Source organism: Pseudoliparis swirei, chromosome 6 (genome assembly GCF_029220125.1).
Source record: "Pseudoliparis swirei isolate HS2019 ecotype Mariana Trench chromosome 6, NWPU_hadal_v1, whole genome shotgun sequence".
NCBI classification, from domain to species: Eukaryota; Metazoa; Chordata; class Actinopteri; order Perciformes; family Liparidae; genus Pseudoliparis; species Pseudoliparis swirei.
Genome location: NC_079393.1, coordinates 24,748,376 through 24,766,895, shown reverse-complemented (window position 1 = coordinate 24,766,895; position 18,520 = coordinate 24,748,376). Strand labels below are relative to the sequence as shown.

The following is an 18,520-nucleotide window of genomic DNA, read 5'->3' as shown; positions in this document are numbered from 1 at the left end:
CAAATCACTCCCGAGGCCCGACGAAGACATGCGCGCACCAAAATATATTTTAATAAATAAACAAGCAAGGTATCGTCTTACGTAGAGCAGCAGGATTTGGGGTTAAGAGGGTAATATATTCTACCAGGTTTTTATCGAAGATGATATGTATCTGATTAAAAAGGAAGACGCCTTGAGGCAGGGAGACGTGCAAGGCGTCAGGTTCGTAAGGTAACTGCATCAATTCATCATAGCGTCTCCAACCAATAGATATCAAGATAAAACAGAATAGAATTTTAGGTTGACACAACATGACCAAAGCCTGGCAAATGTAGGTGTTACATTTAGTGGCAATAGTTTTGCTTTAACTTAACATTGCCAAGTGAATTGTTGGCACTGCACATTTCTGCAAAACCTCGGGCAACGTTGAACATTTCATAAATATGTTTCATGTTAACGGAATAGAGTAATAACGTAACTGCAATGTAGCAAATATATAACAAGCAGCCGAAGCAAAGTGTCTCAGGTAACATGACTTAAAACGCGAAAAATGTACGTTTAATTGTGGTTGCACGCAGGACATGAACAGCAGTCTCCGGGATGAAAATCCTGTGTTTGTAAGATTCAGTATTTTTATCTTATATAAGACCTCACCTGAAACTATTTAATAATTCCATATGAAAACTAAAACTAAATAAAAAATAATTTGCCAAAATGTACATTGAAAGTGTGTTTAAATTTGCATATCAACGTTCTTTTTTTCCTTTTAAAATGTGTATATATAAATATATGTATATATAAAAAACATTTCAAAAAATTATGTTTATAAAATATTAAATGATAGATATATATATATGTATATATATATATATATAAAAAAAGAATGACAGGAGGAACTGAAATGACTTTCCCTCAGAGTGAAATGCCACCACTCGCCTTCACTGTGCACACGTCCAGCAGCCACGTTGGCTAACGACCAAACCGGCCGCAAGGAAATTTCCCCCGCTGAGGCATTTTGAGCAGTGAAAAGAAGAAAAAAAAATGAAAAATGCATTGTCGGGGAGGAATGCCTCGTCTCGGAGAGAGCGCCGGCGGTTTTGTGAACATTCACGCGGAGATGCGCTAAGGGGAAGTAAATCACTAAGCATTCATTCTGACAGGTGTCAGCCGTGGGAAAGGGGTGGGAGGGTAGGGGTTGGGAGGGGAGACTAGAGCGCTTGTTCCTTTCTCTGCTTTAGTGGTGCCATCCGGACTTCGACGAGAAGCAATAAACTGTGTGTGTGTGTGTGTGTGCGCGGCCGTCCGCCCCCGTCTATCTGCAGCATGTCTGCCGCAATTTCCTGTGAAGTGTTTTGAGAAGTGAAGGATAGCTTTCTTGCTCTTCTTCCCCCACCCTGACGTCTCTCTTTCCTCCTAACCCTCCATCCTTCCCCTGACAATCTATCTGAAATAAGGGCTTTAAAAAAACACACAAAAAACAACAACAACCACAACAACAGAGTAGAGAGATAGATAGAATGGGAGGGGAAGAAAAAATGAGACCGTCAAGAAAAAGAGGAAGAATCAGATACACTCAGAAGAACATGAGCAAAAAGGGGGAAAAAAGTTAATTTGGGGTTTTCTTGAAGCGATTTCAATCAGTGAGTTAGTGAAGTGGAGGGATGGAGGAGGAAGGGAGGAGGAGCATGCAAGGAAAGAAAGACAGACGGGTGAAAAGAGAGAGGGAAGGATGTTTACTTTAATGTCACCCGTTTATGCAGTGGAACAGATTTGTGAACTAAATTCAAGGAAGATGAAGGAAGGATTGAAAAAAATGACATTTTTACTTGGGAGGCTGGAGGATCAAAGTAAGGAGGCAGGAGAGAAGGAGGGAAAAAGAAACGACAAGCAAGATGCAACAAAAAGTAACAAACTAAAATGTAGGAAGCACATTTGGGCCAAATAAATTGATTTGATAGGCTTATAACAGACCTTTTCCCTTTTCTTTGGTCAGAGAAGTTGAGTCAGTGATTGGTTGTTGGGACGCAATTCTTGAAGAAGATGAGCAACCCAGCCTTTCAAAAAAGCCCAAAGTGCAAAAGTAACATCTCTCTGGAGAAGAAGACTAAGTGAGTGAGGAAACCTCAGACCAACAGCCACCGATGCACTTTCTGCTACGATCGATGCCCCCCCCCCCCTCCCCCCCAGAACAGAGAAGGTCGCAGTGACACATTTCACATTTCTTTTAGTCAAAACCCCACAAGCCTGAAACTTTGTGACGGAAAAGAAAAAAGTGGCTTTGTAACAGAGGAGCGATATCGGCTGATGGGTCCTCTCGCCCCGGGGCGAAATGCGGTCAGGCTCGTGGCTCGTGGTCTCTGTACTCCTGCCTCCCTTTGTCTCCCTGTTTTTAAAAAGGAGAACAGTGAGCTCCTAACTGCTCCCTATACGGCGCTCAAAGACAGTTTCTCTCTAAAGAAACATGTTAAGTTTCCGCACATGAGCATCCAACATTAAATGGCTTTTCACAACAGGCAGGCGGGCAGCACTCACCCCCCCCCCCCCCCGAACCGTCCCGCTGTGCGATGCGTGAAGGGAGGAAATATTAAAAGGAGGAAGTGTCACCCTACTGACAAATCCTTTTTTTATAAGCGAGCAGAGTACATCAGCCGGCTGCGATAGACCTTGAGATTTGTGGACGCGCACCATCACCGAGAGCTCGGCGCCAGCTTCATTAAAATGTAATTGACCGAGACCCCCCTGTCACTGCACTTCTCCACATTAGAGCCGATGCCAGCGGCCAGTCGGGTCCGCCGCTCTTGACATTTCGCTTCCCCGTGGGATCACACCTGCTTGAGAGCGTGTGGCATTTCACGGGGACTAATAATTAGGTAGCTTCACATTTGTTCTTCAGTGTCAGTGCGCCGTGGCATTAAAAAAAGTGCTCGAGTCTAAAAAAATTCCCCCCCCCGACCTCCGAGCCGACGGTGTGACCGTTGAGATGCACAGCTGATTTTGTTTCTCTAGAGCAGGTGACAAAAAAAAAAAAAAAAGTCAAATACAAGTTTGTCCTTTCTTAACTAGCCAATACAAAATGAGCTCTGGTAGCCAAGCCGCGTAAAAACCACCAGCAACTCTACTACCAACTATGCCATTGCCCTGTTGAGACTCCGCCCACTCCTCTCTACCTCCATCTGCCTGATCCATCGTGGAATATGCCTACTACCAACTATTCATACACTGCCATATTCATTGAATGTGTTTTAACTCTAAATCTGTCCTTCTGGACACATTACATATATTACACCTCCTCTGTTGCTCTCCTGAAGGTTTCTTCCCTTTTTTTCCCCGTGAAGGTTGTTTGGGAGTTTTTCCTGATCTGATGTGAGGTTCTGGGGCAGGGATGTCTATGTGTACAGATTGTAAAGCACTCTGAGACAAGTTTGTAATTTGTGAAAATGGGCTATACAAATAAACTGAATTGAATTGAATTAATGCTGCATTTACACCAAAAGCTTTACTCGCCCGACAAGTTGTGGTTTAATCGCGTCATTCACGCCTTAGAGGGAAGGGGGCGTGGCTTATCTCTGTGGCTTTTCTCCGTGGAAACAGTTTCCATCCACCATGGAAGAAATAACCAAAATGTTCTGCTTGATGCTTGTTGAGGATATCCCACAAACGTGGGAACACCTAACGCCCACGTGTTTGGGTTCATATCATCACCCGTAGGCTCACACAGCTCGGTGACTTTCACCCATTACGTCTGAATGACGACCCCTTCCAGAGCTACTAGAGTAGCGGCAGCCAGTTAGATTCACCAATGCTGATTGGCTTTTGCAAATTCAGCGTCAGGCAAATGTTTGGCCAAAGTTGAAATATTTCACACTATTCGCGTCATTCGCGCCACCCGGAGAAAATGTGCGTCATTTGCAACCATTCACATCTGCGCATTGACTTTGCATGGGATCTACTCGTGCGAAGGATTGCGCACCTCATTCTGACAGCTTCGGTGAACCAACAAAAGCACCTCAGGATCGCGGCCGCGTTCAAACTTGGCCTCCGCTACGTCGTTGTTTGCTGGCATCCAGAGGGGTCTGCATCCAGAGGGCCGTCAGGGCCGTGACTCTCAGCTGGAGTGCGTCAGGCGTATGAACACTTGCCTGGAGCAATTTTTTTTTATTTTTAAACGGGGCTTCATTACACATATTCTCCACAAGCTTGTGCATGTCGGGCCCCTGTCCAGCCGGGCCGGGCCTCCAGCACACAGATGCAGGTGGTGGATGGGGGATTTTGATGGACAGCCCCCCCCTTCTCCCTCCATGTCCAAGTTTTTCAAAACTACCAGGAGAGACGACAGATTTAGGTCAGGATTTTTTTTATTTTTAAGTGATGCACACAGCAGAAATCCATGCCTCTTGGTTTACACTGGTAAAATGGAGCGGGGCGCTGAGTCAACACCCCATTCAGTGGCTCAATATTTGCTCACAGAAAGTACCGGCAAGAAGCCTCCGACAGCGCGGACAAAGTTTGACGAGGCGCCTCTCTCAGACAGAGATGTTCTGGCTTCTACTCGCATCATAGCGGTGAGAGCTCTCGGGCCTCGTCCGTCTGTCTGTCTGTCCGCCTGTCTGTGTCTGTCTGCCTGTGTTAGTTAGGGGAGCGCAGGTCGGCTCCGGTTGGTCTTAAGGCTTTGTCCACACATCACCACAGCTTCTTGCTCCAGCTGGATGGTTGGGATTCTCAGCTAAGACCAGGACTACTGACCCATGTTGGCTTCCCACCTTTACAGCTGCCACTTCCATGTTCGCCCGGCCTGAACTCAGACGCCCTCAGAGGGTTGAAGAGATGTGAGAACATACACAAAAACCAGTGGACATTGAATGATGCAGGGGTGGTGGTGGTGGTGGTGAACACATATAGTTTGTTTCCAATGATAATGAATAATAATCACCTTAGGATCAGGCTGCTGATTATCAGAAGGTAATTTGGCACCAAGAGGCCAGCTGGCACAGTGTCGCCTCGGTTATTAATCACACAATTACACCTTGATTACTACATCATGGCGTGCCAAAAGAAACGGCACTGACAATGTTTAATCGGCGGATATTCAGTCAAAATGATGCCAATGGGAGTTGGCCATTAATGCTTTCTGGTTCCTGATAATGGCACATTGTGAATGTGAACAACAAATTAGACTAAAAGAGCTAACATACCGAGTTCCATCGGGATACTTTATGGTGCGTTCAACTTTGGTAAATTACAATGTTATGTTTCAAATTCAATTTGGTGGAGAAACTTAAAAAAACAGCAATAAAAACTAGATCGAGGGGGAATTATGGCCTGTTTGACTTCATACCTTTACCTCAAAGATGCTTGTATTACACATTTAAAGAGGTTAATGGCAAGATTGTTATTTTATCAATAAAAAATAAAAAATGTCATCCTAATCGTGTGGTTTGTTGTGCAGAAACCAGTTTGGAATAGAATAATATATCTCGGTATAATCCTCTGCTTAACCTCCTGTGGTGATCCAATCAAGCCTGTTCTTGACCAGGTGCCATTTCCTCAGGAAAAAATACCACAAAAAAGCTTTTGTTGTTGTTGATAAGCTAGCATCTTGTTGTCCTGGAAACCCTTCATTAAATGTGGTGATTTTTGAGTCGAGGTTTGGTTGGAGGGTACCACGCGGCTTGTCAGCATTGAGGTGTTTTGACTTGTGTTTCTCTTCAGGCACACTTTTAAATGTGTGCTGAAGAAGATAAGCCTCTCCATGGTGACCACAGCTACTATTTGTTTTACCTTCTGCCAATTACGAGCAAATGACCAAAAGAATACTTGGCAATGAGCATGTGGCATCACATTTCACCCATTCACTTTCAGAGCCAAAGTCAAGGGACACTGCGAGCTAAATTTTCTCTTGCCGCACCAGATATGAAGGCACCATTTCAAGCTGTTCTATATTTAGCCACTGGTGTTATATGATGTCATGATACTGCATGTATATTTTAGTTCTGTTAAAAATAACCACTCAAACCACACTCTCAGGCCATAGACCGTATTATTATCACAAGCTCTCATTTTAACGGAAGTTAAAAATAAAAAAATCCGATTGAACATTACTAACAAAAACACATGAATATTATGCATTACTAAATCCAGGAATATGTTATTGAAACCTGCTTTTGAACAGTTTGAGATAGAGTTCATCCCTACAGACTGTATCAAATGCCTTACTGATCAATAATCAATTACATGAATACACTGTTACTAGGGATGCACCGATCTGATCGGCGCCGATCCATATCGGCCGATATTCCCATTATCGGTTTTGATCGGCGTTCTCAAAACGGCCGATCAGATGACGTAACATGTGCGAGAACTATCAGACGTTTCAATCGCGGCGCACCGCAACGGAGACGATGCGCCCCGCGAGGGCCGCAGAGTGAGAGGTCCACGAGGGGATCCTCACGCACCGAGCGGCGTCCCTGTCCCCAGAGTTTGAATCACTGGGTCAACTCAGCCGACACTTCCATGTCTGCCCCTATAGAGCGTATTCACTCACGTGACCACAACAAACTCTGGCGGCCATGTTGGGGTCCCACCACGGCATTGTTTTGCTTGTTTGTATGCCGCTCTTCCCTTAGAAATGACCATTATATCCTAAAGGAGACACGATTTCAGTTCAAAGGATGTGGGACTGATTCAGAATATGGTTTATCAGCTCAACAAGACAGGCTATTACTTCAACTTGTCATGCATCTACTTCGACTTCACTCGGCGTATGAGCGTTAGGACTATTCTGTTGATACATCGGGTTGTGGGCACGTTTCCATTGACACACTCTCGTCAATAATCTCTTTTTGCTTTTTTCGCCGAGCGAAAATCAATGTCTTTCACTTGCGCAAAAGGAACTGTGGATGGAAACTTGGGAGGAAGCCATGAACATGGCAACTCCGTCGGGCGATGTCTGCCTTTACTCTGTGATTCATTTCAAGGTCAAATAAAACACTGTCTCCATGGGAACAGCACTCAGCACGGCCAGCCAAACAGTCACTGCTGTTCCTTAAGGAGCTGGAAGCGGCTTCATCAGACACTCGTCCTGGAGGCGGAGCTGTGCGACTACGGTTCATAGTATGAACCCAGACACGGGGCGCTTGATGTTCCGACATTTGTGGTATTTCCACAACAAGTATAACGCAGAAATATTTGTTAATGTCCCATGGTCGATAGCGGAAATGAAAACTGTTTTACAGGAATGTGACCGGGCTATGTGCTGGTAACTAGGGGTAAACCACAAAGTGTTGAGCGAGTAAAATCAGGTAAAAAAGCGTTGCAAATATTCAATTCCAACCGCTGAAATCTTTCTTTGGTAATGCAGAAGGACATGAGGTTGCTGGGCTCTCGCATAATCAAACAGCGGACACGATAGCCAGGTCAACTTCTTCTGACATTTAATAAGTGGGACCCCAAGATGGCGCGATTGAGATTCTGACGTCACGTGAATACGCTCTATAGACTGATGCTGACGGTAAACGCATTCGATCAGGAGCGCGTGAGGGTTTTGATAAAGTTAGCGGAAGGATTTAAGTGACAACATCCGGTTTTGCAAAGTTAGCGGAAAGAACCACGTGAAACAACATCCGTTTTTCAAAATAAGATGTCGACAAATCATACACAAACATATAAAAGTAAACAATGAACTGATTTTGTATCTTTATAGATCGTTTCTGAGATTTATCTTAAATTATGCTAACATTAAAACATTTTTACTGTACCAAGGAAGAGTTTATAAAAATAAGTCAGACTTTTGTATGTTAAGAAAAGTCCTGGATATAGATTTCCCCAAGAGTTCCAGGAAATTAATAATGCAGATGTGTTCCATACATATCTGAAATCCCCTACAATAGCAATCAAACAATTTTAATTTATCAATTAGGACATTTTTCAAAGTAAAAGTCCTAAATGTTTAAAGAAATCGGTAATTTCTTTCATGTTTGAGTTGCTTTATATATGTATTTCCTCATAGTCCTAGGCAATAATGCTACACAATAAATAGAATGCTTCAATCGACACCGTGATCGGTGATCGGTATTATCGGATGGGCAGATACTGATTTCAGTGATCGGTGATCGGTATTATCGGTGATCGGCAGATACTGATTTCAGTGATCGGTGATCGGCACCAAAAACCTGATCGTCCATCTCTAACTGTTACCACTGATTGTACAGAAATGTACTCCTTAAACATTACTCCTATACCCATTTGAAACTGTATTTTCTGCATTGTAAGTGCTGTTAGAAACCTGGAGAATTATAATTATCAAATAAAATGGTGAGATCCTTATTTGTATAGAGTACAGAGAGAGTAGGTTTACTATATATATTAATGGTCACTGCTAGTCTGATTATTCTAGAGCCTACATATAGTTACACTGACAATAAGCAAGAGACTTAAGGTACCGCAAGAGGGATTTATACGCATTCATTTATACGGGTTCTGTTATTGTGTAGGGATCTGCACATCATTTTGTTTTTGGCATATTTGTTAATAAATATCAAACTGTGTTGAAAGGCAGTTAATGTATTTTGCGAATCGAACCGTTTAAAAAATGGTTAGATACAATTACAACACAAGATAAAAGGGACTAAGTAAAATAAACCTACATTCTATTGGAGGCACCACCAGTTAATTCAGTTTCAAGAATACTTGAGTCACGGTTTTTGGAACCATTAGATAAACTTATAAAAACAGGTAACCGCGCATTCACTTATCTATTACACCTATCAATTTAGATCATCTTATAGCTACATGGGACGGGTGTTACATGTACAAGCAGATTTTGTAGACATGTCTCTTTCCAGCTCTCTTTTTTTCCAGATGAAGGATTCTCATGTATCTTCTGAACAAAAAATCCTGGAGAAGGAGAGAGAAGACAAAGCTCTTCTTCGGGAGCAATTAGAGGAGGAAACATGAACACATGCTCAGAATGGCTCTTCGGGGAGCCTTAATTCAATTCAATTCAATTCAGTTTATTTGTATAGCCCAATTTCACAAATTACAAATTTGTCTCGGAGTGCTTTACAATCTGTACACATAGACATCCCTGCCCCAAAACCTCACATCGGACCAGGAAAAACTCCCAAATAACCCTTCAGGGGGAAAAAAAGGGAAGAAACCTTCAGGAGAGCAACAGAGGAGCATCCCTCTCCAGGATGGACAGATGCAATAGATGTAATGTGTACAGAAGGACAGATTTAGAGTTAAAATACATTCAATGAATATGACAGAGTGTATGAATAGTTCATAGTAGGCATATTCCACGATGGAGACCTCCACGATCCATCAGGCAGATGGCGGTGGGGAGGAGGAGGGCGGAGTCTCAACAGTGGGCGGAGTCTCAACAGGACAGTGGCGTAGTCAGGAGCAGGAATTCCACGACCCAGACCTCGATGATCCATCAGGCAGATAGGATCTATACCGTCTCATAGGGTCCGATGACCCCATGAGACGTGAAGTCAAAAGGACTCCGGGGAGAAAGCAGAGTTAGTAACGTGTGATTGAGAGATGAAAATTCATCCTTAAGGAGAGAAAAAAGAGGAGATAGGTACTCAGTGCATCCTAAAACGTCCCCCGGCAGCTATAAGCCTATAGCAGCATATCAAGGGGCTGGACCAGGTGAACCTGATTCAGCCATTAAGACATAACTTAATCAGCAACAGCTCCTCTTGAAAAAGCTCCGGCTCAGGGAAAAACCAGCAGCGGCTCCTCTTGAGCAGGTGTTGCGGAAGAAAAAAAAGCCGACAACGCAAATCTTCACAAGTCTCAGCGAAAGGAGGAGACAGCCATCTTTGATCTTCGGGCTACACTCGAAGCGAAGCAGCAGTTTGAACTCTGCACTCTCCAACTGGCATGGGGGAGAGACTCAGGCATCTGAGCTCAAGAGCTGTAAGAGAGTTAAGAAGCAGCTCAAAAAGAATGTGTGTGACATGCTGACTCGGGAGAAAAACCAGGATCTCTCGTCTGCAGATCAGGCGAAAGCGGAAAAGGGGAAGTGCTCGTCTATGTCGGGTTCGTTTGGTAAAGCAACGGACTGGCGATCAAGTTTACTTTATCTACTTGATTACTTTATTTATATTCAAAAGGCACTGATCTTCTTCTAGCATTATTATTATATGTGTTAGAATTCTACTACAGGTACTTGTTTCATTTGAAGCTTAAAAATGGGCCTCATTCAAGAATTGTTCTTAACAATGCATAATCTTCATAAAACACACTTTGGGATTTGTTCTTGAAGATAATCTACATACGGCACAATACAAGAAATATAAGTAACGTCAATGAATTCAGAAAGCATTAGTCGAGCGAATGCCAATTATTTACACTTTCCAACTTTATTTGTATATACACTACCGTTCAAAAGTTTGGGATCACTTAGAAATGACTTTATTTTTCAAAGAAAAGCACTGTTTTTTCAATAAAGATAACATTAAATTAATCAGAAATACACTCTCTACATTGTTAATGTGGTAAATGACTATTCTAGGTGGAAGTGTCTGGTTTCTAATGAAATATCTCCATAGGTGTATAGAGGCCCTTTTACAGCAACTATCACTCCAGTGTTCTAATGGTACATTGTGTTTGCTAATCGCCTTAGAAGACTAATGTCTGATTAGAAAACCCGTGCAATTATGTTAGCACAGCTGAAAACAGTTATGCTGGTGATAGAAGCTATACAACTGGCCTTCCTTTGAGCTTGAAGTTTGTAGAACAAAATTAATATTTCAAATATTAATCATTATTTCCAACCTTGTCAATGTCTTGACTATATTTTATATTCATTTGATAAATAAAAGTGTGATTTTTCATGGAAGACACAAAATTGTCTGGGTGATCCCAAACTTTTGAACGGTAGTGTATATATATATATATATATATACGCACATGACCATATGAACATATATATACACAAATGAACATCAGTCATTTTCCTTAAGACAATGATGATTGGAACAATATTATTTGCCTTGAATTCACATCTTGTGTTTTTATAAAAGCAAATCTTTTAAATTATGGCATATGTGATTTTATTCTATTTTATTGGATTTGTGAGTCCATATTTGCATCTCAACTTGAAATATTAGCTAGAATACCAACTTGGATTGTAAGTAAAAACTCGATTTATATTTTGCCATCTGAATGCGACATAGCGGGCTGACAAAACCTTTTAGATTCACCGATTAAAAGACAAGACCGTCCGTTACAATATCCAACAACTCAATTCTAGCGTACAGTGTACAATCAAGCTGTTGTATTGCACAGCTGTATGGCTAACATTCCAGGCTACAGTACACAATCAAGCCATCTCATTCTGCTATGTCACCGGCTGAAGTCTCCATTGTGTCAGGGTGGTTATCCTCAGAGACAGACCGAGCCAGCCAAGAGAGGAGTTAGGGCTGTCCGTCAGTCTCTAATGTCTCCACACAACAGCCCAAACTCAAACTGACAGGCACACACCAGACTGACAGCCCACTAACAACACGCTATTGTTCACTAGCAAATGGCTAAGACACACCTTTCAGAGCTCACGGAGGGAGACGGAGCACTGAAACAACCGTATGCTGTGGGCCTCAACACACACGTGTCATGTTGAGATTGGCTTGGTCCATATGGATACAATCTTCTCTCACAATGTTATTGCACGCTGTGATCATCTGAGAAACTGATTGTAGATTGAAGAATAACCAGTTGACGACGTCTATGTTACGCACGCTCAATGTCATGCAACACTGCCTCTAACGGCCTAATAGAAAGAGATATTAAGGAGTAATTTATCACTAATTCCATTTATTATACCTCCAGCTGTAGTTCAGTATGGCCGGTCACAGGATTGTTGGTCTGATCCTTAAATCTTCCTGTCCGTGTCATGTTAACGATCCATGTAATTGAAATGTGAGCCATTTTGAAATACATTTATCTTAAACTTACCATCGTGGCCATCAGGGACCGACTCATGTAGTTGCAAAAGGAAGTCGGATTGTATAGAAGTCTATGAGAAAAGGACTTTACTTCTCACTTGACTATGGCGTGGGCAACCGTGAGATGTTGGCTCTCAAACTGGCGCTAGAGGAGTGGAGACACTGGTTGGAGGGGGCTGGACAACCATTTCTAGCATGCACCGACCACAAAAACCTGAAATAAATCGGATCAGCGAAGAGGCTGAACTCCAGACAGGCCAGGTGGGCATTGTTCTTTAATTGCTTTCACTACACCTTATCTTATCATCCAGGCTTTAAGAACGTGAAACCGGATGCTCGAGCCCAAGGATGCCCACAGGGACCTCACTTCCATCCTGCCTCCTTCCTGCGTGCTAGGTGCGGGGACCTGGGGCATCGACAGTGAGGTTAGACAAGCCACCAATGGGGCTCAGCCTTCTAATGGCTGCCCCCTGAACCGCCTCTCCTTCCCTGAGTTCTGCAGTGGGGACATTTCTCCAGAATCAGCTGCAACCCATGGGTAAGGCGGACAGTCAGCTCACTTTTTTCCCCTGCCAACCTCCCCTCTGCCAAATAGACTGCAGATATCATGCTCTCCCAGGTCTTTTGCTTTCATGGTCTCCCACATGATGTAGTCTCCGACGGGGGGCCCAGATTGTGGCAAGGTTCTGCAGAGAGTTCTGCCAATAAATGGGGGCTACAGCAGGCTTCTCTTCCAGTTTCTATCCCAAGTCCATCCCCAGACGGAGCGTTACAACCAGGAGATGGAGACGGGGCTTCGTTGTATGACCTCCCAGAACCCCACCTCCTGGATCCAACACCTAAACTGGGTGGAGTATGCCACAGGTCTCTCCCCCTTCCAGTGTGTTTACGTGTATTTGCCACCCGTGTTTCCAGACCTCATGGGAGAGGTTGCGGCCCCATCCGCACAAGCTCTGGTGCAGCGGTGTCAACTTACGTGGAGAAGGGGGCGAGCGGTGCTGCTTCGGATGTCTGACCGCTACAAGAGGGCAGCTGACAAACACCGCACCCCAGTTCCTCGCTACCGGGTAGAGCAGAGGGTCTTCGTCCGACCCTTCGTCTGGAGTATCGCAAGCTGGCGCCCAGGTTCATCGGCACGTTCCCCATCTCAAAGTAATTTACCCCGCGGCGGTCCGGTTAGAACTCCCAAGGACCATGCGGGTCCACCCTCCTTTCCATGTCTACTGTAAGGACCAGCCCACTGGTTCCTGCCTCCAAGCACCCTCCACCCCCCCCGTAGACGGAGGACCGGTCTATACCACGAAGTGGCTATTAGCAGTTGGCCCCGGGGCCCGAGCATTCACTCACCTGCTCACACACATACACACAAGTATGCTCAAGCACAGCTGTAGGAGTCCTCTCCTACACGCACTTACACACTTGAGCAACTATTTCATTATTTTTGGTGAACCACATTTTTTGGCTTCTGCTCTTGGTTTTAGATCATTACTATGACTCTCGAAAAAGACATGTAAACAGTTCCGTTACATCAAAAAAAAAGGAGTGGCATGCAAAACCCTACCTTCTGTCGAATCTGTTCCTCCATCTTGATGGGGGAGCCGAACTCAGCGACCTGACGGACGCCCTCGCTGGCGTAGCCCCCGTACTCCCACAGCACGTAGCCTCTGGAGTGAGATGCACCAATCAGAGCCGACCAGTGGTTGGCTCGTCCTAAAAGACAGTTTTTTAAATTATTATTCAGGTTTGAGTGGTTTGAATTCTGATAAGCAAGTTAAGCAAGGCGTGAATATTAGCTGAACAGATACACAACATGTGTATTTGTTTGCTTTGAGTGGCGAGCAGTTTCCCTTGTTCCAGTTGTTATGCTATGCTAAGCTAACCAGCTGCTGACTGTAGGTTAATATGTCAAACAATGTCTTTACACGTTATTATTTCCGAGAGATGACTTTGTATTTTCTGACACAACACTTTTTTTGCTATAACCCAGTGGAGCAGCCAGACTTTTTGACCGGCTGTCAGGGGTTGGAACTCACTCGGGTAGTCTTTGGGGTGGACTTTTTCCGACCAGTTGCCGTAGAAGGTGAGTCTGTACTTGGCTGTTCCGCAGGCGCAGCACTCCATCGCGGGAGCTTCTGTGGCCTCGCCGAACACACGCTCTGCAGGGGGGCGGGACGTGCACATGAACAAACAGACACGTTTAAGGGTAGACAATGCACCAGCCAAATACCTGATCGGAAACAGAGTTCAGGAGCTAGCAGGCAAACAGTGATTGGCCAGTGTGCGAGCTTTGACATAAATGAACACCGGCATAAATTACAAGATAAATGACTTTAATTTGGACCCAGTGAGAATGTCACAATAACAAACATACCGGGAATAAACTAGTATATAAATGACATATTAGCTTTGACGCATACTCATAAATATTAAAATGTTGGCCCCATCAAAATTTTGCAAAGATAGGTCAAGGAGAGTACTTGAATATTTATGTGTCGCCAAATTAACCGGAAGAAGTTCCTCACTCGACATCTAAGTTATAGCATGGAGAGTCAAACATCGGCGGCGCCTGACATATGTCAGCAAATGGAGGCCGGGTGGCTTGATTTGGGGAGAGATGACGTTTGAAACATTTTGCCTGTTTTTTTATTGCACGATTAACGATGGCTTCGGAGTTAAAAGAGTCCCGTCGCCTTGCTGTCTGTCTGGTGTTTATCACAGGTTACATAAAAGCTGCTCCGTTGTGAAATACAAAGGAATATTTAAAACATCATCTCCCAGGAGATACATAATTCGTAGTCCTCACAGTTTCCCACCACTGCCTATGTCGGCCTCAGATATATATTTTTTCAGACAAGGTATGAAAGGCTGGGAGCTGCTGGGGGGGATGTAACAGCAGATGGAACAAGGGATAATGGCACCATGATGGGCGGTCAAGGATGAAAGGAAGAGATGACGGGCAGCTGTCATTACCTTTCTCACACAGACGAATAGTGAGAGAGCCTACGTCCTGGAAATAAATGATTCTCTTCTGGACAATACTGGCCCTGGGGAGACAGAGTAAAAAAGTATGAGAGATTACGAGTTGAATAGTCAAAGAGGTGCAAAAAGTGCATTAAATGGATTATAGTGGAGTGGATTTTTTCTTTTTTTCTCTCTTTAATATCTGATCCATGTGATCCTAGGTGAGAGCTGGAAGGTAATGAGTTCCCTGATGTTTCATAGTGGACGCAGAGTCCACATCTTTTTCTCAGATGCAGGTTATCAGAGGCAGGTATCCTCAGGACCTCGCAGCACAATCGCACTGCAGCAGTACAACATGTAACGGAGCCATCAAGCCCACGGACATGAAGGAGAGGCAGAGCGGGAATTAAAGTCGGAAGCAGGAAAATAAATCTTTGCGCAGACCGCTGAAAGACCCCAATTCTAACTTATGAAGTAATAATGTCTGGAAAGGAAACCATACCCAGAAAAATAGGTTGTTTTACCGAAGGCGGTTACATACCTCTTCAGTAAAGAGGGAAATACATTGTGCAGACAATAGCTGTAAAGCCCTGTGTGAAGCCACTCCTATGGAAATTCTGAGGTGAAAAAAAAAGTCGGCAAATTTAAGGCAGCAGGAATAAGGCCCTGCAATACTTCAACAAAACGTTTGCAATAGTTTTACATTCCACTGATATAGTGTTGCATACACTCCCAGTACTTTCTATATTCCATTTAAACAGTTATGTAAGTATGTACCTACATTTTCTTAAGTTAAAATATCTTACCTTTGTGATTTGGAGCATTCACATACCATATTTTACATTGTTAGACCTAACATCTCCTTTTTCTGCATGGGAAAACAGTTCCGAGGTGTTCTGCGTTGTTGTGGATGAATGCTAGCAGCCTGTAAGGTGGCTGCTTCGGATGCAATTTGTTTAAAGCTCTTTATCTTTTCATATTACTCTGAACACTATACCAAAGATTACCAGTTCAAATGTGTGTTCTGACATAACCTCATAGCATTAAAGCTGGTTGTACAGTTCTTGCTTTTGACATGTGGACTCTGGCCCTGCGATATTGTGTACTGCTGCAAAGAAAAGGAAAAAGAAAGATCTGCAGAAGCTTGAAATGGATCAGAATCTGTAGCAGCTGGGGGTGGACAAAGGGTCTCTTAACCTTTACATGTGCAAAACAGTGACAATAAATGAAGGTAGCATACGTGTGGTTATGCTCAGTTATGGTTGTGTGTATGCTGCAGCACTGATGATTATATCACAGGCTGGTACTATACCTTGTTTTATTTATTTGTTATTGATGTATACTACCTAGTTAACATATCAATATATATATATATATACTATTTAGTCATGTATGTATGTGTACATATGTAAACAACCTTATGTTCAGATAAGTTTGATTAATGGAGTGAACACATTTTATACTTGTTGTTCTCATAACCGGAAACAAATAAATACATCAACACATCAGAGACAGGAGAAATACGTCTATAAACATGTCCAGGTAACAAATGGTTGCCACTATAAACAGATGCTAGTGCAACTGAGAGCCACTATAAGAGGGCCGAGAACCACTACCCTAGACTCCCCGACTCTAGAGGGGAGTCTTTATGTCCAATCAGCCATATGTTCCCTCAACCCTATGTTCACTCAACCCTGTTCCCTCAACCCTATGTTCACTCAATCATATATCCGCTCAACCCTATGTTCACTCAACCCTATGTTCACTCAAACCCATCTCCCCTCAACCCTATGTTCACTCAAACCCATCTCCACTCAAACCTATGTTCTCTCAAACCCATCTCCCCTCAACCCTATGTTCACTCAAACCCATCTCCACTCAACCCTATGTTCACTCAAACCCATCTCCCCTCAACCCTATGTTCACTCAACCCTATGTTCTCTCAAACCCATCTCCCCTCAACCCTATGTTCACTCAACCCTATGTTCACTCAATCATATATCCCCTCAACCCTATGTTCACTAAACCATATGTTCCCTCAACCCTATGTTCACTCAACCCTATCTCCCCTCAACCCTATGTTCACTCAAACCCATCTCCCCTCAACCCTATGTTCACTCAACCCTATGTTCTCTCAACCTTATGTTCACTCAACCCTATGTTCACTCAACCCTATCCCCCCTCAACCCTATGTTCACTCAACCCTATGTTCTCTCAACCTTATGTTCACTCAATCATATATCCCCTCAACCCTATGTTCACTCAACCCTATCACCCCTCAACCCTATATTCACTCAACCCTATGTTCTCTCAACCTTATGTTCAATCAATCATATATCCCCTCACTCAACCCTATGTTCACTCAACCCTACATCCCCTCAACCCTATGTCCAATCAGCCCTATGTTCCCTCAACCCTATGTTTACTCAACACTATGCTTACTCAACCCTATGTTCCCATAACCAGATATCCCCTCAACCCTATGTCCAATCAGCCCTATGTTCCCTCAACCCTATGTTTACTCAACCCTATGCTTACTCAACCCTATGTTCCCATAATCAGATATCCCCTCAACCCTATATCCCCTCACCCCAATGTTTACTCAACCCTATGTTAACTAAACCCAAGAAAAAGGGAGGGAACTTAGGCCTGACTCAAAAAGAAATAAAGGTAATTATGAATAACTAATTATTCCACTGCCAAAGTAGGCCTGAGAGAATACATTATATTAGATTCATGGTATCCTCATATCGTACAGTAGCTTCAGGTAATATTAATTTTGAGGTGATAATTATACCTGTAATTTTCAAAGCAATTAATGGCCTGTCCCCAAATTACAATTTATAATTAATATGTTCAGTAGAAGCAAACTTTGTGGACAGCAGACATCTCAACTGTGACTGTGGCAAAGGATTAATATAAGCAAGCTTTTATTATATAAATATCTAAAATGTTGCTGATTTTTGCTTTGTAAGAATATCATAAAAAATACTGCATAATATGTATTTGAAATATGTAGCAATTATATAACTAGTATTTTTGTACAAGCAGTCTTTGTGCCACAGCAGTAAGCTCTCGTCTCAGAGAGATGTATGAAAAGTGAGCTGAGCAACACTGACTGTCAAGAGAGAGGAAGGACTGCCGCCATTAAGTAGGAGTTATCTGTTATATTGCTCCGATAAATCTCACGGAGGCTGAATGGTGCAATATACCCAGCAACATGGGTTGACTGCTTGGGCATGAAATTGAGAAGAAAAAAGGAAATAAACAGAATTATTGAGCTGAGTCCATTCTTTAATAGTTCCAATGAGGCCAATGGTCAGCTGGTTTAGATATCAAATAAATCCATCAGTAAATCCAACAATACATCTGGCCATTTGGAAAGATGTTTGTTTCCCATCTGTTCACCTTGAGCTTCCAATAAAATATGATAGACACCGACAGTTAAAGCTATAGTCTGTCTTTATTTAAGACACCCCATCTTTACCAGACGTGTCTCTTCAATCTGTGCATCAGTCTACTATTCTGAAAATGTGGCCACTGAGAAGGCAGACAGTAATAGAGACATGTGTGGGATGAAGCCAGTTCCAACAACTTGGCTGATTTTCCCTCTGGTCCCAAAGAGG

At 43.2% G+C, this 18,520-nt stretch overlaps 1 protein-coding gene across 1 annotated transcript in view; it reads right to left on the bottom strand.

Moving 5' to 3' along the window:
• LOC130194988 (spondin-1-like) overlaps window positions 1-18,520 on the bottom strand; it is a 98,205-nt gene that overhangs the window by 47,959 nt on the left and 31,726 nt on the right. Inside the window, exons 4-6 of the mRNA XM_056416214.1 lie at window positions 14,904-14,977; window positions 13,967-14,089; window positions 13,495-13,643 (exon numbers count right to left, since the gene is read on the bottom strand). Of these exons, the coding sequence (XP_056272189.1) occupies window positions 13,495-13,643; window positions 13,967-14,089; window positions 14,904-14,977 (346 nt within the window). The remainder of the gene's footprint in view (window positions 1-13,494; window positions 13,644-13,966; window positions 14,090-14,903; window positions 14,978-18,520) is intronic.